Here is a 24,302-nt window from a genome sequence, read left to right as displayed (position 1 = left end):
CAGTTTATAAACTTGGAAACATTCCAGCTCCACTGATTGGGACTTCATAACTTATTTGAAAGACTGCATCATATCTAAGTGTTTAAAGGAACTTTTGGCATAGAATTTGACCAACATAATTAAAGTTTTCAACTGACCATGGCTTCTCGACCATCAGTGTTGCTGTTCCTTTATAGAATCTATGTTTTAAAACTGGAAAAATCAAAGGTCAGATTTTTATTGCAGCCCTAAATCTGAAGGCGTTGGCCTATAACTTAAATTTGTACTATTTAAAAGAAAATGAAAAGATACTGATGCATTTTTTCTGTGTGGAATTAAGAAGGAAGTCATTTCTCAGTAGAGATAGAGGAGTCTATGCTGTCAACAGGCAATGCTTTCAATAAATATCCAAGAAACAGCTATTTCAATATAAATGCTCCAGATGGTTCCATCCCAGCTTTCCCACCCCTCCTCACTCTCCCCTGTTACTTATGCAAGTCTTTTTACATATACTAATGTGCACATTTATCCCTCCAAGGGCTGATGCCTTTTAATAAGTGGAAAGGGGTATTTTTTTTACTTGACTTGGGATCCAGGTGGCAACTGGCGAGATCGACACTCACTTACTCCCAAGCCACCACAAGTATCAGGTGGCTTTCACATGTATTCATGGGGACTTACATTTTATGACTAGTTTAGAAGGGAAGGATTCTGGTTGTGTGCAAAATTCAGAAAACACAGGGAGGAGATGAGCACTCTGGAAAAAGCGATGAAGCATCTCTGACTTACCCAGTTTTTGGGGGTAGGATTGGGTCTGGCTTGTGAAGTATCTGAGGGCTACAATCAGACAGAACAACTTTCATGAAGGACTTTGTGAAGCTATGGGAAGAAGCAAGTCTGCTTCAGGTTCTAGGTGACAAAGTGTGACATACATTGCTTTAAATTAAGACATTACCAATAGAGTAGCCCTTAAATAACTTGAGCACGTGAGCCAGTATAATGTTTAATATAGTTCTTTATTAAATATATGTTTAATATAGTTCTTTATTAAACATTATACTGGCTCACTGGACCAGTTCACTGGACAATAGCTTTTCTTTTTTATTCATTTAACCGAGAATATATTCCTGTATAATATAGTGGGGTTTCATCGACCAATTCTGGCAAGCAGGCCAGGTGTTTTGTCGAGTTTCAGGATCAAAATTAAAGTACTCTAAGACTAAGAAAAAACCTATTCTTTCACAAAGTTCTTTCCTTGTGAGTTATGATCTATTGCCGAGATTTTTAATAGTTTTATTTTAGGAAGTAACAGCAAAAATTGAAGCTTTTTCCTCAAAATTTTCCTGGTGTAGTTTCTCAATAACATTCCTTCGTTTTCCCAATGTATAGAAACTATTAACAATTTGCATGCATCTGCATATATTTAGGCATTTATTCTGTTAATTTCTGCACCAGAGTTCTAGGTCTCCAGGCATCATTCATTCAGTATATGTCCTGAGGTTTTTCTCTCAGTCTTTTGCATCTTTTTCTCTAAGGTAAAAAGAAGAGTTTCCATTTGTACCATTGACTCAATGGAAAGATATTATGTTGTAGAATATATTCATAGAATTGTCATTAACAGAATTTTTGGTGGCAGTGTGAGAGTATTTCAGCCAACATAATAAAGGAGATTTTTGTAGAAGTTCTATTACTGGAAACTTATTTATAAATTCTGGTCTGGATTCTGTCACAAATTAACTGTGTAAAATTGAGTGTTAATTAATGTCTCTAGGCCTCAGTTTTCTGACAAGGAAATAATCTAAATAATGTGAAGAACTATTTATGTGAAACACAAATTTTATAAGATGCTCCTTTTCAAAAGGGGCCTGCAATCAAATGGGTTAGGAAAATATGTCTTATCAATGCCCATTTTCAATGATGTTAAGATGTTGATTTGATTGAAGTTTTAGCTATTCAATGAGTTGTCCTTTGGAAGAGCCTTGATCTCAACGGTTAAATGAATAAAAAAGAAAAGCTATTGTCCAGTGAACCAAGCAGAGGTTTTTCTCTCTGAAGGAATAGTTCTTCATTGAGCCAAATAAAATTTATCTTAAGATAGAAATAAGGTTTCGAACATTAGAACCATATAAAGCAAGAGCTAACACATCATATTTTTGACCATATTGTTCCAGAGGAGAAATTCCTTCCTTCTCTTATTTTCTTTCATCCTGGTGTTGAGCCCAAATCTGATATTAAGAGGAAGTGCTGTCTTTCTTTTGTCTTTTCCATTAGGATGGTTCAAATAGCATAGTCATCATTGGCAATAAATACCTTTGCCTCTAAAACATTTCTCTTCCCCTGCAGTCTCTGGATATCAAGAGCCTTGTCTTCTGCCAACACTGCCACTTCAGTTTGAGTTTATTTCAGAAATACATGTACAGATCTGATTTATGCCTTCAACCAGGTGACTGCATATATTTTCATCACACCTGACTCCAAATAGTTTCAGCATATTGTCAGACCCTTTTTCATATTCCAGTAAGTTGACTGTAAGGCATAGTGTTCCTTATTTTCTCAAGATTAGTGGAACCACCTGCAGTTTAAGGAACATTTGATTGGGAAAAAAGGAGAGAGAAGGAAGAAGGAGAAAGAGAAAGGGAGGGAGGAAGGAAAAGAAGGAAGGAAAGAAAAGGAAGGAAAAGACAATTCTAAGCTAGATGGTTGGTAGAAGATAGTAAAATTGTTGACTTTGTTTTTAAAGCAACAGTAATGAGATATAATTTACATAAATTAAAATGCACCCATTAAAATGGAACAATTTCAATAAGTTTTGGCAAACTTATTTATCTATGTATCTACACTGATTAAACATTTGGTCTTGTCCAAAACATCCACAAAGACATTTGGTACATGTTAAAAAGGTCCTTGAGATTTGGTTCTGTCCAAAATGTCCCTGGGTTCAGGCAGCCCATAACATTTATTTATACTTTTGGTTTATATAATTAATACATTAAAAATACTATCATGTTTTATTGGTCCAATAATTGTATTGTGGATGTATCGTCAATTATAACCCTTCATGTCACAGTAGCTTAGCTGATAATGGCACATGGGGTTAGGTAGATGGATGAGCATGGACCAAATGTCTCCATAGATATTTTGGACAGGAGCAAATGTCCTGCAAGGCTATCACTGTAGTTGAGAGAAAACTTCCTTCACCTCACAAGATTTCCTCATGCCCAGTTATTCTCAATTCTCCCCAAACTCTGTCTCAGGAAACCATTAATCTGCTTTCTGTCACTGAGGGTCAGTGTTGCCTATTGTAGAATTACATATAAATGGAATTACACAGTATATACTCTTTTGTGTCTGGCTTCTTTCATTCAGTATAATGTTTTTGCAATTTATCCACACTATAGTATATATCAATAATTCATTCCTTTTTATTCCTGAGTAGTATTCCATAGTATAGATGTGCCACAATTGATCTGTCCATTCACCACCTGATGCCATTTCAGTTGTTTAAAGCTTAGTGCTACTATGAATAAAGCTGCTATGAACATTTGTGTGCATGTCTTTGTGTGGACAAATGCTTTCATAGTATATATTCAATAAATATTTATTGGGTAAATTTTAAAATGTAGTTTCATAAAAATAGAACACAACAAATAGAATGTTAATGTACCGTGAAATTCTGGACAAACACCTTCTACATTATCTCTTTACCTCTCTCACAATTTCTGATATTCCAACTCCTATTCCTGGGTTGACCAGCAAGACTGGCTGGAGTAGGGCAGTTATTATGTAAAAGTTTTCCGTCTTGCTAGGTTGCCCTTTTTCTTTCTTTAGCTTGTGAGAGCAGACATTGGAGGGCCTGTTTTGTTCATGCCCACTGACATTTCTAGGTTGTTGCCTTTTTCAACTCCAAGTTTTGGGATATATGAGGTGAAAGGGAAACCAAAGGAACGTACCACTGTGTTGTTCCTTCAGTCTTGAGGTCTTTAGCTTGTCTGCCTTCCTCTTGCCACCTTTCAGGATCTTTTGATGTTCGTTTTATATGTAATGTCCAGGGTTTTTAGTTGTATTGAGCAGAAGAAAAGCATATCTACTCCATTTTCCTGGAAGTGAAAGTCTCAATAAATTTTATGCATATAAAAAAGTCCTGAGGCCAAAGTTTTGAGAAACTGCCGATTAAATTCAAAGGTTCTTAGGATTTGGATTTCATAGGTATGTAAAACAAAATAACAGATTTTTGAGGGTGGTTTCAAGGTTGCTTTCTATTTATTATACTACACAAACAGTTAAAACAAATGGTCTGCTGATGATTTATCACCGTGTTTTCACAAAAGAGATGTTTTATCATAAAAAAATCTCAGAAGTTACAGTCCTTGAAAATGTACAAATACAGCATTATAACAAAATTTACCTCATTGTCTTTTTGATTTTCCTCAACTCCCTCTGGTCCAGTGGAAATTCAGCTTTACATAAGTACCCACTGAGAGACAAGCATGTAGGAACTCCTGTTCTAGTTTGCCTCTAGTTTGCAATGTGATTTTAAACCCACATTACCTGGCCCATAGTAAGGAGAGTATAAAATTGTGTTAAATAAAATTCTCTCCAGATTCATTTTGTGAGATTGCAGAGAAAGGTATCTTTTCACATTTATCTGTAAAATTAAGTTGCTTGTTTCCTGTAGGACATTGTACCACATATATCCAATTGTCCAATATGGTGTTGTAATAAGGTCTATGAGGAGGACTGTAATAGCAGAAGCTTATTGTTATTTTGGATGAATGTTTATTATAAGTTTTTCTTTCCTATGTTTTCCCCCATTTTTTTTAACTCGGAAGCTGTTGTGATAGGTGTATGCTTAGCACTAAATAAATAAATGAATAAATAAATAAAATATTGGGTCTAATCCAGACAGAATTAGGCTCTGCATCTGCTTTCCCCTAGGCACACTGAAAGCATTACTCAGTCTCTGCAGTTAAGAGAGTCAAGAAAGATGAGAGAAGGGCCCTTTGCTTTTCCTGGGTTCTCTCGTGGTCAGTAGAACATTTCTTCAGCATCTAGGTCTACAGAAATGGCTTTTCTGAAACAGTGGAGGTTCTCTATGTAAGAAGGTATCATTTAAATCCCTGAAGTCTTGGTTTACTTCAACAGAACTCTCTAGACGGAATCGTTTCCTGAAGGGCCATCAAGCCAAGTGCCAATTTAATCTCACATCCTCAAAGGAAAAGCTTACAGTTGTCAGTGGCGTGTCCTCTTAGGATGGAAATGAGACAGATCTAGCATTCTGCTGGGCCAGGAAGCATTGATTGCAGGAGAGAACAAATGCTCTCTAAGTTTAATCAATCTCACAGAGCAGATGGATATGGCAATTAGTGCAAAAACAATTTTGCCAAGAATATTAACACTTCTTGAGTTTATCAAAAAGGGGTGAAGTTTCTAGTCAATAATTTTCTAAATTTATAGAATAGTTGCGGGTGAGCAACAGGGTGTAGGATCTCTGGTCTTACACTCCTGTGTAGGCCAATGAGATAATTAGTAGAATGAATGAATTAAGTTCTTCATATACATCAAGTGAAACATGGAATTGAGAATGAGTTTTCTAGTTAACATATGCTCCAACTCTTCTGAAAAACACTGAAATGATTATTTTGTTTTGACACATGTTATCCAGAAATTTGCTTTAATTCTTTACTTTTGAAAACCTAGGCACAGCTTAATTATGTAGCTCAGAGGTTGGCAAACGCTTTCTATAAGGGGCTAGAAAGTAAATATTTTAGACTTGGTGGCCATGTACTCTCTCTAATAACCACTCTAGTTCTACCACTGTAGCACAAAAGTGGCCATAGAGAATAAGTAAATGAAAGAGCATGGCTGTGTTTCAATAAAACTTTATTTACAAAACAGGTAGCAGGCTAGATTTGACCCATGGATCATAGTTTGCTGATCTCTGATCTAGGACATTGATATTGTCATTTGGTTCCTTCTAATATTATATATAGAAATATTTTCTTTGTCCAAAATTAGGGCACTTATGGAACCACCAAATTTAAAAATAGGCAGTGTTTCTAAAATCATTATAAGAAGTCAATTTGTCATGTGGTTTCCATACTTCTTGTTTACTCATAACACAGAAATATGCAGAAGGTATGCATCCCCTTTGAGTAATCTCACTTACCAGCCAAAGTCTTCCTATTTCCTCCCTAACATATTTATCCTTCTCTTCCTGTGTCCATCTTCTTTCTCCTAGCTCTCTTCTCTTCTTCCCTTAGTTTCATTCTTTTGCAAAACCCGCCTCCTTCTTCCTTTTTATAGTTCAACTTTATTTTAGTCAAATACGATTTTGTAGCACAGCCTGACCACCTAATCAAGAGTTCAGTTTTAAAGCTATGATGCTCGTGGCAAATAAGAATAAAGCAGTGAATGCCAAGGCAAAAACTACGGCTACATTTTGAGAGGTGAAAGAGTTAGATTGAACTTCACTAAAATCAATAACTTCTTTCTGTTCTTTAAAGGACACTATTAAGAAAATGAAAATACAAGCCACAGACTAACAAGGAATACTTGCAAATCATATAACTGACAAAGGACTTCTAACTATATATTTAGAACTCAATAATAAGGAAACAAACCACCCAATAAAAAATAGGCAAAGAACAAACACTTCATAAGAGAAGATATATGGATAGCAAATCATAGGAAAAGGTATTCAATTAGGAAAATTCAATTCATTGTGGAAACACCAATTAAAATCATGATGAGATATCACCATACACTAATTGGAATGTTTAAAATTAAAAAGACCGACAATATCCAGTGTTGGCAAGGATGTGAAGCAATGGGAACTCAGTACAACCACTTTGGAAAACAGTCATTTTCTTAAAAAGTTAAACTAATACCTATGATATGAGAAGTTATTTTACTCCTAGGAATTTATCCAAGAGAAATGAAATATTTCCATGTAAAGGCATGCATGTAAATGCTCATAGCCTCTTTATTCGTACCAGCCCCAAACTGGAAACAATCCAAATAAACATCCATCAACTGCTTGATGGATAAACAAATTGCACTATAACCACAAAAGGTAATATTTCTCAATAATAAATTAAATGAACATGGATGATTCTTAAAAGAATTATGTTTAGCAAAAGAAGCTAAAGTGTGTACATTCTGAATTTTTCTCTTTATATAAAATTATAGAATATGCAAACTAATCTACAGTAACAGAAAGCAGATCAGTCATTTCATGGGGATGATGATAAATGAGGATGGGAAGGGTGGGCAGGAGGGAATATTACAAAAAGGCACAAGGAAACTACTGGAATGATGAATATATTCATTATGTTTCCAGTTGTGTGTATGTGTGATATTTGTATTTAACGTGTGTCAAAGTTATCATCAAATTATATACTTTAAATATATACTGTTTACTGTACGTGTCAATTATACCTCAACAAATTGTGAATATTTTTGGTAGCCTACTCTAATAAATTATATAGGATCTCATGATATGCATTTCTGTGTGTCAAACATATGTCTCATTTTGTATTATTTTCTAATCAAATTTTGCATATTTTTTTCTTTTTTACCCTATGTTATATGAAAGTCTTAGCAAATTCTTTGTGTGATAAGATGGGTATAAAAACACGCAAATACAACAGTGTCATATTTCAGCAGGACCATGAGATGTTAAAGGCTAGTAGGAGCCTGTTTACATATGTCAGTTTAAAATGCGCCACTGAGAGAACTGTCCATGGGATGGATGAGTCTATACTAAATACCCCAAATTTCTTCTAAATTGTCTAACCTCATTTATTCATTCACTCATTTACCAAACATATTTCTATGGCCAGATTTGAGTAATAAAAATACATGATATTTGAATTTATTTGATCATATATAATGAGTGTAACAGTAGTTTAAGCATTACATGAAAAACTGTAGATACTAGAAAGTTCTAGTGATGCTAGATGCAGATTTTCATCTCTATAACATTTTTTTCTTAGATGTTCAGTAGAATCATTTATTTTCAGAATTGTCCTCCACATTCTGACATTTGAGTGGTTTGATTTTATTTAATGTATTACACATTAAAAAAATAAGATAAATGCCAAATACCTCTATGAACTCAGTCTTTACAGAATTATTAATTAAATTTAGTTCTTCATTTGAAAAATAAGGTTACTGGACTGTACCAACTGGAGAGCAAATTTAATGTAGTTTAAAATATAAGCATTACCAAACCCAGTTAACTATTTTTTTTCTCCCCAGGCTAAAAAGATTCCTGTCCTTTTTAATTTAGCCGTCTTGGGCATGTTGCAAATATTCTACCTCGCTATGTTTTTCAGATTCATTGTAATAGAGCCAATTCTTCATTTTTCTGCTTCTCACCTGTTTCTGTCTATTTATTTGTGTATAAGATGTCAAAGGAAAATGAAATGTAACACCTCAAAATACCACCTTGAAAAAGAAAATGCCAACAAATTCTTTTCTGCACCTGAAGCTTTTAATTCTTTAATCCACCATGGAATGTTGCTTAATTACATATTTTATTATGCATAACTGAAAATTATGTACTTTAGTTTCAACAATGATATGAAAGCATGTATTGTTTATAAATAGAGGCTGGTTTGCCTTTATTTTTTATTTCAAATATTTGTGGAATTCTCGCTGGTTCTCCTAAAATTGGCTTTTTGAAAATTCTGAGGGCTCTGGGAAAACATCAAGTTCTAATATTTTTTCTAGGAATCAGAAAATTTATTACTTTTCAAAAGTAAGATAATGTCATAACATCATTATGAGTAAAAGCCATCGAACAGTTTGGATATCTTTAAGAGCTTCATCTTAATTTCAACAAGTTTTACAATTTATTAATGGAAAATGTTACATTCTTGAACTGGGTGAGGAATCCTTGCGGTTGATTATTCTATTACCTCTACTTTTTCATGTGTATTTGAAAATTCCTATAATAAATATATATTTTTTTATTTGGTGTATATGAATTTTATACTAAGATGGCAGAGTTTGGGGGTTAATATTTCATAATGAAACATTTCATATACTTGATTTCAATTACTTTAGTGATGAACTTTTTTATATTAGCAAAATATATATTTCTGAAATTTTCAAATTGCAATTAATTTTTTCTATATTTTCTGCATTTGAAAAAGTTTTTACTAAGGAGAAAGGAGAAAATTTGTAGGTTGAAGACTTGGGTTACTTGAGATGAATGTGACCACTTAGCTGCATGAGTCAGTTACCCTGTTTCCTCTCCCTTGTCTTTAAAGTGAGAATTTCAGTGCCTTGCCTTAAGTATCTCATAGTGAAATGGAGATGTTTGTGGTACTGCCTTTTAAAATGAAGGATTCAACAGATGTCATTGTTGTCATCATATTTGAGGATGATGTATAAAGAAAGGAGCCTCAGAAGGTAGGAAGCCTTTTTATGAGCTCTGGTAAAACAAATACTTGGAAGTTAGAATTGGAAGCACCCATTGGGTACTGTGAACCCTATCCCCACATTAAGTTGCTATCGGATGGATTGTGTTTTGCACATGTGCTTTTACATCACATTGCCACAGACTCAACGAATTAATGGACATATTTAAATACTTGAACCTTGTTAACATTCTTATCTAATAGATACTATTGGTTCTTTTGTGAGGGGCAAATCAGAGCAGCTCATGCATCATTTCTTTTCGGGGGCATAAGGACATGAATTAGAGACTCACTGGAATGAAAACTTATTTGAATATCATAAAAAGCAAATATTGAATAACAGTAAAAAAAATCAACTAGCAGTAAAGAAATAATGTTCAACATTTAACTTAGTGCAAAATATGTCACTTTAGTTTTCTTTTTGTGAGTGTTTATTTTGCAAGGCAATAAGTATAACCTACCACGTAAATAGGGTAATGTAAGAAAGGCTTAAAAATGTTGCTCGTTATTTTTAACATTAATTCCAAACTATTTTTATTTAACATTTGGTATTGTAAACAGGAATAGTATTCTGGACATATACCTTCTACCACATTTCTTTAATAAGGGTACTTTATATTTTATCAAAAATGTGTATGTTAATAATTATATCTTAGCCTTTGTCAAAAGACATGCAAGTAGTATTTACATTAAAAGGATTGCCTTAGAAGAAACAATGAATCCATGATACACCCCCCTTAAAAAGTAAAAAATATTTGTAGGCTATAGCATCAATATATTGATATTCTAGATATAATTAATATTTTTGGACCTCTGTTGGTTTCCATACTACCATGCAAATTTCTGCCTTGTTTTAACACGACAGTCTTATTTCTACAGGCTATTTGATAGGGTATGTACATTTTAATTGCTCTTTTCGAAAATATCACCAGGCAGTTTAGAATACCTCATTTATTGATAATATCGTGACAATCAAGGACCTTAATATCAGCTGATGATAACAATAGGGCATAGGGCAGAAGTTAATAATGGAATGTATGGGATTGTCAATTTTACTCAATCTTGAACAATTTGAAAATGTTTTCTACTCAAGCTATATATTTTAGATAAGCACAGATATAGATATTACTACTTGGGAAAAAACCACTTCTTTTAAGCTCAGAATTAATTAACACTAAATGTGAACCTATAAACATTTTATACATAATATGTACAGACTTTGTAACCAAGTGCCACACAACTAGGGCACATATAGATATTAGTTACCTTGGTTTTCAAAGGTTATGTGTCAACTCTGCATATTTTGTGCCAAGGAGATACTATCAACATTATTTTTTGCATAATGTGCAAGTATTATATGGCCACAGAGTGTAATACAAATTAGTGGCAAAGTGCTGAGAGAAGGAATCCATGACAGACTCAGATGTACAAGGCTGAATATTACCCGTAAACTACCTGACTCTGCTAAGGTCTTAACAGCACAAAGCGCTATGTCATGCCGAGCTTTTAAAAGTCTCTGAAATCCTTGGACACAATAAAGCTTGTTCAAGAATTACCATAGTTACTGGCAACAAGAGGACTGGTATGAGCAATAAATGACATTGGGGAAGCAATGTGGATGATCCCCAGACAGATCTTTTCCAAAATGTGCCATTTTTCCTGAAAACAATTTTGTTCACTCCATCATGACCATGATTGTTTACTGACATGTGCTTTTTTTTTTTTTTAGTTTAAAATATCATATTGGCAGAATTATGCTGCTTAAGTTAAGGGGTATAAGAATTTTGTTAGTATTGCTGAGCTGATTTTTACAGACTCTCATCAATTCATTGAGAATATTATTTCAAAAGTAGGTTATTGGGAATGGGAAAATCTAATTGCAAACCAATTTCTCCTTACAAAAAAACTATTAAATTTCATACCTCAAACCTTATGTTAAATGTTGGGTTGGTTAAAAAAGAAGTCTTCTTTCTGCTCTAGCTTTCCTCTTATACTCAGATGAAGAGGAAGATACACTTTTCTTAACTTCACGGCATACTAGTTTCTTTTATTTATATTTTTAATACATGAAATCTATTTTCTATTAATTCAAATTCCTTTTGTTCAAATGACTTTTTCTGAACTCTAGTGAGCAAAAATGTTTAAAAGTTTTCTCAATTAATAAAAGAATTTAAAACTTTCTCAGTCAAGTTTGCAGCAAACCAGGTGCCTTCAGAGTAGTTCAGCTGTGCTTCAGAAGTAAATAGTACTTTTAAAGCTGAATTGGGAGTTTTCAATGACATTTCAGTTTCCTAAGAAAAAGTTTAACACTAAAGCAGCCCCGTTGCCTACCAATGAGCTTTGGCAAAGAGAGAATGGGCAATTTCTGTACCAAGTATCAAGAAAACCAGATACCCTTATTAACATATAGGAAACTTTAAAAAGAGGAAGCAAAAGATAAAGCGAATACAAAGAAAATAATAATCAAAAACTGCAACACTGGCCTCTATCCTTGTGATGACCATTAGCACACCTCATTTTGTATCTTGGAGTTTACTGAGTTTCATTTGGCAAAAATTTTGAAGATCGTATATAACTTCTAGGTGTTCTTATTTTCTTCATATAGTTCTTATAAGTTATGATATACACTGCCAAATGAACTGTTATTAACCTATATTCCATTTATAACTTAAAAAAATACATTGCTTATTGTTTTTATATAGAAGGCCCATTTTCCCCTACTTATTTTGTTACTATTTAATGGCCTTTAAAAATATTTGTGCATTAGCTTTAAAAAAGCGTTGCCATAATTGAAGTATCGTAAAATAAAAGCAGCTGAAGCCATTCTAGGCACATAACTGCTAGAGACTGGATTTATGTTTTTGTTGGAGAGTCTTTAGACCGACCTGCTATCTCTGTTTATTAAGCAAAACGTTAACCAAAAACAGGTTATCATCTTCATAAACTTTAAAAATCAGCATGTGTTTGTGACTTAAATTTACAGTGTTTCAAGTGACTTTTCAATTGCTCTTTTTCAAATCGGTAAAATATCATGCACCTAACTGAGAGGGCCATCTTTGACTCTTCAAAGTTACTTCACATAAGCAGACAAACCCTACCATGTCATACCATACAAACAATTTTAATCGTGTAGTTACAGTCAATAACCACTCCTAATCAGAACATTTCTGCATAAAGAAAATTGTGATACACTTATAAAAACAGCCAGCTGTAACAAAATAGCTGGTGTTTTCATAGCCATAAACTCATAAAAAAGAAATACACCTTTATACAGAAATTTTATACAGATGTAGCTTTAAAATTGATTGTAAACCAAAGGAAGACACATTGCAAACATCAATTATTTTCACATTAATTGCATAATTTTCTAAGGTGATCTATTAGTTTTATTTACCTAAGCTTATTTGCATGATAGTAAAAATTGCATACAACAATAAGAGTGAAGCTTATAGTATGAATTGCTTGGATAACATAGAGCACTTTTTATAGGCAACTGTGTAAAGCACATTTTCTCTATTTAAAACTTTTAAGACACTTTGTTTTACTGCCCATCAAAATACATTTATAAATAGAAAAGAATCAGTATGGTAACAAGAGAAGCAATATTACATTTAACGGAAACTTCCAAAAAATTAATTACAACATGATGCTGCAGGATCTACAAATAAATAATGAGGACTAAATTGTGTTTCACATTTTCTTTTCATTTAAAAAAAATCATGTAACAATGAGAATGAAATAAAATTACAGTGAACTTTTATTTCCAAAATAAAAACAAATTTGAATTACGGCAGTGCCATATAATACAAGGCATTTGTTGGCATATGTCATCTTTAAACTGCATTCCACAGTCTATAGTTCTTTTGTAACATACAATAGAGTAACAAACTCTCTCTCTTTTTTTTTCTTTTTAAAATAAGGGGCGAGTTTCTAAAGATCAGTGTGGAGTGTTACAGAAATAATTAAAGGAAGGAAATAATAATCACAGAAGTTATAATGCTTGTTTGAGGCTCCATAATAATAATAATAATTGAAAAAAAAATCACTGGTATCATGCTTATAGGGTACACACCTCAGTGCGTCCCACGAACAGAAATTTGAATTTTTAATACCAAACAATCCTCGATGCTTCACCTGGGGCTGCCAAGCAGTTTGTAAAACAGAGTAAAACGTTTAGTGCAGTCTGTACTATCCTTTCTCAACTTTCCTGTTTGTGCAAGTTTCTGAAGATTCATTGGCCAAACCATGAACAACAAAGGTTTTCTGAGTGAATACAGGTGGACTTTTCATTTTGTTAGTAAATACCAGTGGCACTGTTGAATGAAAATAATACTTTTATCTCAGTCTTTCAAGTCAGCGTTAATGTCTGTGTTCCCTTCCACTGCTAGCTCATCTTCTAGCTTCACCGAGAAAAGGGTGTTAGCATTTTTATCTTGGACACTCTCCTCTAAATCCTTAAGCAACTCCTCTTCTTTGTATTCGGCCACATCCACCTCTAACCCGGAGTTGTCCTTCAGTTTGCCGTGGTGCTTGAGATAATACCGCTGGTTCTGAAAGAACTTGATGATGGTGTACTTGGGAAGGTCAAGTTGGGCGGACAGAGTCTGGATGGCCTCTTCATCTGGGTACAGGCCTACATCTTGGATGAAACTTTGGAGGATCCCCAGGGCCTCCACGGAAATCTTCGTTCGTGGCCGGGTCTTCTGGCGGTTGTCATCCTCGGCCTCGGCAGGCGAGGCCACAGTGGGCTGTCGTGGGGGGAGCCGGGGGCCAGCTGGCTGCTGTGCCTGCGACTGTGGGGGTGGCGGGGCTGACTGCTGCTGTGGCTGTGGCTGCTGCTGCTGAAAAAGAACAAGCAGACGATCAGAAGCTCTGTGTTCTCCTAGCTGTGCAGGAAGCCGTCTAGAATCAGCAAGCATGTGGTCATGAATCCCACATAGAGCTTCTTGGATGGGGACAAAGACTCAGGCCCCAAAGGCAGGCCAGCGGAACGGCCCATGGCATTAAGGAAAAAAACAAAATGATAAGAACTAAAAAGGGAGGAATGAATAGGGTTTTAGGGGGCTACTAGTCTTCCTTATCAGAGGTCAGTGGAGTATCCCTACCCGTGATTTTCAGTCTGGCTAACTGGAAGTAAAAACTCAGCACTTTGAAAATGTGAGCCATAAACTTCACCAGAAGGCCACGCAGCAAAGGCAAAGACAGCAAGGCAAATTCTGATGTAAATAATTAACAAAGATTTAAAAGGAAGATCCAGAAGGATTTCAAAGGTACTCTAGAAAGGAGAGCTACGGAGCCAGGAAAGCAATGTGTGTTTTGCCCCATGTCACTGATCGTCAAAACATGGAACAAAAAGAGAAAGTTTTACTTAAATTACCAATAAAACGGATACCTCTGCTCTTCTTCAGCATTATCTCTTATGAGTCCAAAGGACTTTTGAGATTCTCACGTTGGTAAATTTCCTACCAGATAGTTCTTATTTAACACATACACAATTTCTTACCAAACTGCACTAGGCTGACACTGCAAGTTTTTTTCTCACTGAAAAATAAAGGTTCAATCCGTCGCACAATGGTTAGTGAACTGTTTTGTCTATAGTAGACTTGGATGTGATTAAGATTTAAATTTAGTGTATACAGACACTTTTTCATAATTAGTATCTGTATATGTGCTGTAATTTCCATACACAATTATACATAAAAAATGTGTGACACATGCACACACTGTACTCTATACCCACAATTCTTATCAGCAAAGCAAATCAACCTAAGCAGCAAAATATTAGAACAGTTATACTGTACCTAAGCATTTCCTTTTATCCCCCTAAGAAGTAATTTTATTAAAAGTGATTTACATTTTCAAACAAGTACTATTTTTATTACTTAACATATATCTTTCTCTTTTTTTGTTTTTGCCAAACAGTGAGTTTTTCAGGATTTCACATAGTTTAGTGCTTGATGTCCTAAGGAATTCTCTTTTCCAATTTTAATACACACTCAAGGATATTTTTTCCTAGTGGATGGATAATCCTATTACTGTTTTTAGCTACATATATTTTTTTCACAGCAATACCCAGCAGTCATGTAGCTGATTCACCAAAGACAGTAGAATTTTAAGACTATGGAAGTCAGTGGCATTTTCTCTTAAAGAGGAAAGCTAAAAACAGTCCCTTAGATTGAACAGAAATAAGTTATACAGCTCAAGTTCAATTTCAACACACTTCCTAAGTAATCATGGCTGTAGGAGCACCAACAAACTACCTGATCCAAGAGCTTTCCAATCTGCATTCCCAGGGGAGTGCCCTCGGTGAATGAACGGAGACAAGTCCAATGACATGACAAGCTAAGCACAAGGCTGACTCTGCTGGCACAGTTGTCTTCTGCCACCGCCATGGTTAGTATGTCCTCTGAAAGTCTGAATATCCTGACCAAGGGAGCAGGTCTTTACACCACCCCCTCTCTGTCTCCCTCTCTTGCTGGCAAAGGTAACTTGTGCCCGCTCACCTGAGGAGCAGCACCGAGCCACGGTGCAGGGGTCGGCAGGCCTGGTAAGAAAACGCCTCTAGACTCTCCTTTCCCAACGGTGGTGGGAGAGGGGCTCTAAAGGAAAGACAAACAGACATGACTCACCCCTAACCGGTGTTCTGTGAGGGTGCAGGGAGACAGGTACAAGGTGAAGGAAGGGCCAAGGAGTCAGAAGCACGGTTCCAAGTAGGTTTCCCTCCCCTCCTCCTTTCAGACAGAATCCAAGGTATAAAACTGTGATTCTACAAAATTCCTCTACAGAAATAGCAGTAATTCCTTTCCTCAGGGGTAGTGTTGGTATTAGTTAAAAAAATAGGTGGTGTGTTTTAAATTCTGATTTTAAAACAATTTTATGCTCTCACACACAAAACAACCCAATTCTAACAAAGACACACTTGCCAAACAAGAGGTGTAAAAGGGGGTTCCTGCTACTTTGGGGGTGGGGAGATGAGGGGAGAGGAACACAAAACACATGTCAGAGAAAACGTGTTAATTTTCCTTTTATCCCCCTGAGCAAGATGGCAGTGTGCTGCTATCTCTTGCTAAAAACCCTGTGTTTAGACTGCTGGGAAGAAGAGAAACACTAATTTCCCTGCTAAGTTTAAAGCTCTGTTTACTTAGTGCTATACTGAATGGGCCAAGGTAAACGAACCTGAATCTGCTCTGCTGGAACGTGGATGATATGGGGTGGCCTGTCGCCATGGTGATGCACAGCGTTGCTCTCCTGTTCATATATGGCATCGCGTTCTGGCTGAGGAAGACTGAGGAACCTTCGAATCATGGACAGGTTCTCCCACAGGGTCCTGTTTTCTGGAGAAGGATCTTCTTTCCAGCGTAAGAGCTCACACAACCACCCCTTAGAGATAAGGGAATAACAGGTCAGTTCATGCCTGTGGATGCTGACAATTTCTGTCAGGGGCTTAAAAAGGAAAGGCCCTGTGAAGTTAACGTTTTTCATAAGCTCGAAAAGCTCCAATCTGCATGAAAAAAATTCTTTTTAAAACCTGTTAAGAGAGAATAGCTGTGGCTGTCGAGGACGCAGGCTGTTCCTAATAAACGTTTAGATTTGCATCTTAAAGGAGGGCCATATTTTTCAGACTCCAAGGGCAAGACGGATTTACCACGGACTTTGCAATATGTGAAATAGAAGAAAAGCAAAGTTGAGGATGCTTCGAATCTTGCCCCACTTTCTTGTCTGATGAGGGCTGGCCACCTGAGGTCCTGAAAGTATTTAAGAAGAGATACAACAGGTTTTTAGAATAATTTTTTTCTAAAAGTATTTCCTAAGTTTATAATTTTTGTATTAGAAAGGAAACTATGTGTGAGTATTTGTGTATGTATGTGTGTCAGTGTGTGTATCAGAGAGAAAGGACATGTACAACCGTGTGAGTACGAACACTGTCCGATGTAAGGCATAATGATCAGAACGGGCAACAGAAAAATTCTCCAAGAAAGAACTTTCCTAAAAGATACCTTGGAGTCTGTTTTTCTGCCCACTGCAGTGTACACATATGATTTGTCAGGCAATAATTTTAATAGATTTCCTGAGCAAAGAAAGAAGGAAATGTCCAATGAATACCAAAATCTGAACCTTTCTGATGCCTCCTAAGGCCCAGTTTTTGATCCTCAGATTCATCAGGAACTGAGTGGTCCAACAGAGTACACCGTTTAACATTTTCTGATCACCATCTCAAATCTTCTTCATTTTGGCTGCCATGATGGATGCTAAGTAATCAGACAGAGAGGAAGCGGGGGACAGGTATCTCATCCAGACCCCCTGAACTAGCCAAGGCTATGACCCCCAGCTGCTGTGCTGCCTGCTAATAGCTTATAACCACACCTTTGTCTGGAGAAATATTTTGGGACTATCTCACCTAGTGATGCCTGGACAGATACTCTACTTCCTCACTGACCCCCTCACCCAGAGTGACCAGTAACTGGCTGGTCCAGTGGTACAGAGTCTCTGCTTCCTTGCCCCAAAGTGATAATCACTCTACTCTGCAAATTACTCTCTAGAAAGGCCCTCCCATTCTTCCTGCTCCCCTCTTGCCAACAATACAGACTTGACCTGAGACCACATTCATGATAGACCCCTTCTTTCCCATCCTCCCTTGCTCCTTCCAGGTCCTTAACCAAATCATGAGCACCAGATTCCCTATCTTAAGCTCTGCTTTAGGGAACGTGACCTAAAACAAAGAGCCTTCCTGAAAATTCAAAGTAAACTCGTTGGATGTGAATGGAGAGAATACAGTTTCTTTATTATCTGCTTTTTAGAACTAGCCAAGGAGAGGATTTTTTTTTTTCTTTTTGGTTTTGTTTTCAGTGTTACCTTTTGGGTGAGAATGGTATGACTTTCCTCCCCTTCTTCTCAAACTGAACAACTGGAGAGAAAATTCTTCCAACTGCAATACACAGTGGGAAGTAGCAAGGCACATTCTCCCCAAAATGTCCTATTTGAAAGATTTTAAAAGAAAAGATGAAGGACAGATGAGCTTCCTAAGGCTTACCTACTAACCAGCCAAGGTTACTGCTGCTAAACCTCATGAGATCTACCAATTTTTCTACAAGAGCTCTGATTCTCTATTCAACAAGTCTTTTAATTAAACAAATATGCACATGGGGACGGTCATGCAATCATGCACTCATTGAGTGCCACTGAATGCATTTCAAGGTTAAGAGAGCAGGCAGTAAACTGGAGATTTACCTGAAAGAATGTTATCTAAATAACAAACAATAATTGTGATTACAATTATTACAGTGTTATCAAACATGCTTCTCTTTTAATCATGGCTATTCCATGTTTATGTCCAGGATAATATGATGATATGTCATAATTCAGGTCTAGTTATGTGAGTATAATACTAACTACAAAATTGTATTTGAAAGTATTTGAAATATTTGAGACCCACTTGCATGTGGTGCCCTGGAGATGGTTATTTCTTACTGGCAAATATTTGCTATCTAGATTAAGCCATGAAAATACTTCATATTTTCCTATATCTATGCTATTTCTTTACACTTTACCTCTAAGTTTTGAAGTCGTGAAGGCTTTAGATATATATCTTCCTGTAGGCTTGGGCAGTAACTATGGTTAAGATTACTTTCCTCCTCCCCCTTATCGCCACTGGTCAGCTATGGCAAGTGAGAGCCCCTGTGCCTAAACACAGCAAATGCTATAATTTTTTACCTATCAAAAGATGTGAGAAGGTTCGTAAAGAACAGTTGCTTTTTTTTTTTACTTAAGTCTTTTACTATAGCAATAAATGCTAAAAATTGAGCATCTAAGATTTTTTTTTTTTTTAAGAAATAAATGCTTCCAACTAAAAATTGCTAAAAGTTAAATTAAGAACGATTCATGTAAGAAAAGCTTGGAGAGAGCTGAAAATTCTAGTAATTTTCAAATCTGTTAGAAACTTTTTAATGCAGAGATCAGTTAGCACTTGGATATATGTGAAAAAACATGTGGATCACAGATGTTCTTTGGAAAAGAAAATCATTAGTTCTTTTAAAATGGCTAATAATGATAGCTAATTCCTAAACAATCACACTCACACTGGTTTAACAAATATTTCAGGAAAAGAGCCCTGACTCATTCAACAAATATTTTGTTCATATTGTCACTTCTGTCTCTATGCTTATGAGATAGATCCTTATTTTTATTAATTGCCCATGACTAACATAACATTTCCAGTACTTTGCTATTAACCCCTGCCCTTAAATAATACTTCTAATTCCTTATCTAAAAATAATTTGATGAATTATAAGTTTGAAGCATGTCTCTGCTAGCCTTACCAGAGACACGATGATTTTAAGAGACTGAAATCAGATGCTTCTTAGAAAAATATTTAACAGTGCAGCTGGGAACTGTTAGTTCTACAAGGGTATTCCAAAAAAACAGAAGGGGGGGGTACTTTTCTCGATGTGTGTATCTCTTAAAAAATAATAGAAAACAGATATTTGACATACTAGTTCTTTGTCAGCAAAGAAATAAATTGGCTCATTCCCAATTTACAATGGCAAAAGTAAGATTAATTTATCCTAATGCTATTTAAATATCTAGAAATATTGTGACTACCTCAAATCTTATTGACTGAGACTATATTAATGATGACGGTAATCTGATATATGTTTTGCAGAAAGTGACTGAAAAAGCCAAATGCTTTCGAATTCCCTAATATCTTTTTCTAGGTCATTTTTCCATAAGTGATATTGTTAAGAGCATATAAATTTGGGAAGACAATGAATATGAAACATGACAGAATATGTGTAATATTTAACAAATAAAAATAATGATTCCCCTAAGTACTGTATGGGCTTTTAAATGATAAATTTATAGATTTATTTGGTTGAGGAGAGATGAACACTTTGTTACAAAATGTGAACATAATTACATTTTTATGAGAGGTCGTTGGGACTTGAAATATTGTAAGACCATAGGCAGCAGTACAGACCTACTTTATAAATTAAATTCAATCACAACTATTCTGAACGATAGAAAAGACAGGAGACTAACAGCTTTAAAATAATGAGACTGATCCATTTTCAGAAAACTAAAATGGTACAAGGAACAACCTAAACTTTAAATGTAGTAAATTTGCCAAGCAACATTACACTGCATATAAAGAGGGCAAAATATAAACAGTAGCCACATGTAAATAAATTAGTAAAACTTTCAGGATGTTACTACTTTTCAAACTGACAAAGTTTAATTTGACACCTTCTGTTCTAAACCCTTTGTTTCTATTCAAAATCACGCCTTGAGCTGTTGCTATCAATCACAGCGCTCCCCCTATTACTTAAAAAAACTGGCATGGACCCTGAATAAGCTGAAAATGCCATGCAGATGAATTCTGAGATAATATGTTCAAACCTGTTATATACAACACAAATCCTGTAAAGTTATGTATTGTAAACCTACATTTATTGAGAACCAAAAGTCTTAAATCCATCTGCCACAAAGGAAATACTGTTATGTACTTTATGGTAACCAAGAACCATCTGCAAATGTCTTGCCACCGTAAGCAAGAAAATGGTGCAAAAGATGCGAAACCTAAGACTACACGAAATAAATAACGTTCTTTTGACTGGTTTTGGTTAGGGATCTATTAAAGAAATGTAAGATCTGGGTGGGGGGAAAGGGAAAAAAAGAAAATGCACAATGACTGCCAAACCAGTACTGAAAAAAAGCAAAACAAACTCAATGACAACACAATGGCAATTTATTATGGTCCATGAAACACATGACTGTATGCTCATTTTAAAGGAAAAATTAGCAGTTCTAAACTCAACATTCTAATGATGTGCTTTACTGACAGAATCTTGTTGTACCACATTTAAATAAAAATCCTGGCACCTTCATCTCTCAGCTGCTAATTTCCAACCAAATTCAATCTCTGATTTCCACTCCACTCTTTTTTAGACAGTTAATTCTAGTCAATTCACTACTAACATTTTAACAGATAAGGGGTGTGCAATGATTTTAATAGTCAGGAAAGTAACCTTATTTCATGAATGAATTTACTGTACCTATACGGTCTCACACACATAAAAAGAGAATCCATACGGGGCCAAGTCTGTGACAAAGCTGGAAGCATGTAACACAATTAGTTTTCCAGGGGAAAACAGACTTCAGAATTCTGAGAAAAAAATTTAATGCAATATACAGATTATGTATATATTACTGTTGTATATGTATACATTTTAAATCCGAGCTATAAAAAGGGAAAGAAAATGACAATTCTTGATATAACCAAGAAGGAAAAATACATTTTAAAAAACGGAATGGTAATTTGAGTTCTAAAAAGCAAAACATTTTATAGTCTGTTATTTATCCTCCCCCCATCTTTTATGTGTTATTTGCAGGAGTATTTTGTTCCAATCTCTGGGGCATATAGTATAATAATATATATTAAAAGAAATCAAGCTAAATAGGGAGGTATTTGATACAAACATTTTAGTGGAAAGCATGAATTACATTTTAGCAAGTAGTAAGTACAAGGATTAAGTACATAATCCATTAAATAGTACTTCTCACACAAAAAATTCAGTATTGTAGACTAAACTACTCTAGGCATTTTGAATGAGTACATTTGAACAACTAACTATAAAGCTAGCAATTTATCATTCAGCAAATAATTTTCTACTTTTAAAAGAATCTGTAAGTGTTACTTATGCTAATGAAGACGGTTTTTAATCTGCCCACAAACATGCTAATAGAGGGCAATTCTTTTTTTTTTTTAACAAAGCCGTCCACATTCAAAGATACTTTCATATCAATGTTCTAGAAGCTGAGGGTGGGAGGAATGTGTTCTAATCGTCAGAGCTACCAATTCTTTCACCTTTAGCATAAAGGTTTAAAGATATCACAAAAGGTACAAAGGGACTAATAATGTTTTAAATCACTCCTTTAATATTCCAGAAGGGTTCCATTTTCACACTTTGTATGCTTTATATACACTCTGCCTCAAAAATAATATTAAAATATGCTACTTCTTCTGGGGCCCTAACGCAGACACACAAGGCCTAATGGAAGTACAACCCCACTTCTTAGGTCCAAGGCCTGTATGTTGTTTCACACACTAACTTCGAATCTTTTTTCGAGAATAGTCATAACACTTTAAACAGTGAGAAACAAAACGGTGGCAAAGCAATACTGAAAGCATTTTAAATTATTTACTAGGTTAAAAGGGTGAAATGATACTTTAAATACATCAAATTTCATCATCTAGGCCATTTTTTGGTGGCAAAGTGGTATTGATCTTTCCAAATGCTTAAAATTAACTATTTTCCAGAAGGTCATTATTTGATTAAAGGCATTAAAGTTGAAGGCAAGAAGCGATGCACTTTTTCTTCTTCCCCATTCAAATCATCATGTAATTTAATAAGAACCATCCCATCATGTCCTGTAATAAAAACGCTTATCTTAAGATATTGTTCTTTACCTAACATATTAACCTTTAAATGTTATGAAGTTCTTTAGAAAAAAAACCTTTAGTAAAGCAGATTATTCCATAACATAATGAGAGGCCACTCCATTAACATTAATAAAGATACATCTTCTCCTCTATGGAATTAGTAGGAAATACATTCATCTTTCTCCCAGTTTAATAACATCTACACTGAAGAGGATCTCAGCAGGTCTGCAAGTAACTTTTCCTGCTAACTTAACACTGGTCTTATTAAAGAAAACATGGGAAATAAATTTGAACAGAGATGTACCAGTAAATGCATTTTCCGTTCTAAAAGTAGCAAATTACATCATTTTATTCAAAGATGAGTTTTAAAAAGAAACATATAAAAATGGAATACATAAATATGTATACATAATCCCCAAATATATTTATTTTCAAGGTGTGTCTTATGATATTTGCTAAAAAGAAAAAAAAAAACCAAGGTACTCTTTTAAATTATTACTATTTTTAAACGTCTAAACTGTTTCTGTTTTAAACTCTCCAGACTCTACAGTTTATTTAAGGGACTAAATATCTTAGCCAAAATTCTGTGGGTTTCCATATTGTGGTAATAAGAAGGCATAAAATGGCTATCCATAAATTTCTCATTTGTAAATTTTTGCCATTTTGTCTTTTAAGAGGTGAAACACATCTAGCAGAGTTTCTGGAGGTTTGTCATTACAAAAAAAGAAATGTTTATATAATCTGGGGGAAAGTTCCCATTAAAATTTAGTGAATTTAAAAGGAATATTCAGAATCATTAGTAAATCATATTTATTTTTCAATTTTGCTTAAAAATTAACCAAGCCAAAAAAAAATGAAAATCATTTGTTTTCTATGGTTTTTATATTGATTTCTTTTCTCACTTCTCATAGACACTGACTTAGACACATCAATATGGTGTTTTTCTTTTGCTATATATTGTTTGGTCCATAACAAGATTATCAGATGACAATCTGTACAAAGATAAAAATGGTTCTCACGTAAAAAGGTTGTCAGGCAAGGAGAGCTCACATTTTAAAGAGTATTTTCAGGAGGGAGAATCTGAGAAGGGGAATAAAGGAGAAGTGAAGATAAAAGTATGAAATTCTAAACAACATATTAAACTAGCTAGCAAGAAAAGGTAATCTCTTGATTGAAATAGAAAATTTCGAAAAGAAAAGCTTAAATTTTATTTTTAAAACATTTGATTTGGAAAATATCTAATTTAAATGTTTGTTTTTTTCCCATATATTTCACGTCTACTTTCAAGCTGGTTTCTACAAAGCTTAAACAAAACTAATAAAATTCTGGTTTATATGTCTGATTCTTGAGTATAGATAGACTCTACAAAGAATTACTTATGTTTTTTCCCCTCAATCTAAGATGTTTTTGACATTCCATAAATTTCAGTGTTATGATTTGATTCCTGTTTAAGATTTATA

General features: G+C 34.8%; 1 protein-coding gene across 4 annotated transcripts; it reads right to left on the bottom strand.

Moving 5' to 3' along the window:
* Nucleotides 1–11,117: 11,117 nt before the first annotated feature.
* On the bottom strand, nt 11,118–23,258 carry LOC120582042 (DNA-binding protein SATB1-like). 4 transcript variants are annotated; one of them, XM_039837035.1, is made up of 3 exons: nt 16,581–23,258; nt 15,908–16,003; nt 11,118–14,245 (listed from the first exon to the last, which is right to left on the bottom strand). In XM_039837035.1, the coding sequence occupies exons 1-3, from the start codon at nt 16,884–16,886 to the stop codon at nt 13,745–13,747; spliced, it is 903 nt and encodes a 300-aa protein (XP_039692969.1). In that variant the 5' UTR covers nt 16,887–23,258; the 3' UTR covers nt 11,118–13,744. The 4 variants fall into 4 exon arrangements, with proteins under 4 accessions (XP_039692969.1, XP_039692970.1, XP_039692971.1 ...); XM_039837036.1 differs by having other exon boundaries at nt 11,118–14,242; XM_039837037.1 differs by lacking the exon at nt 15,908–16,003 and having other exon boundaries at nt 16,581–23,256.
* Nucleotides 23,259–24,302: the final 1,044 nt, after the last annotated feature.

Source organism: Pteropus medius, unplaced genomic scaffold (genome assembly GCF_902729225.1).
Source record: "Pteropus medius unplaced genomic scaffold, Ma_sr-lr_union100, whole genome shotgun sequence".
In the NCBI taxonomy this organism is placed as follows: Eukaryota; Metazoa; Chordata; class Mammalia; order Chiroptera; family Pteropodidae; genus Pteropus; species Pteropus medius.
This window is presented reverse-complemented; position numbering and strand designations above follow the sequence as displayed.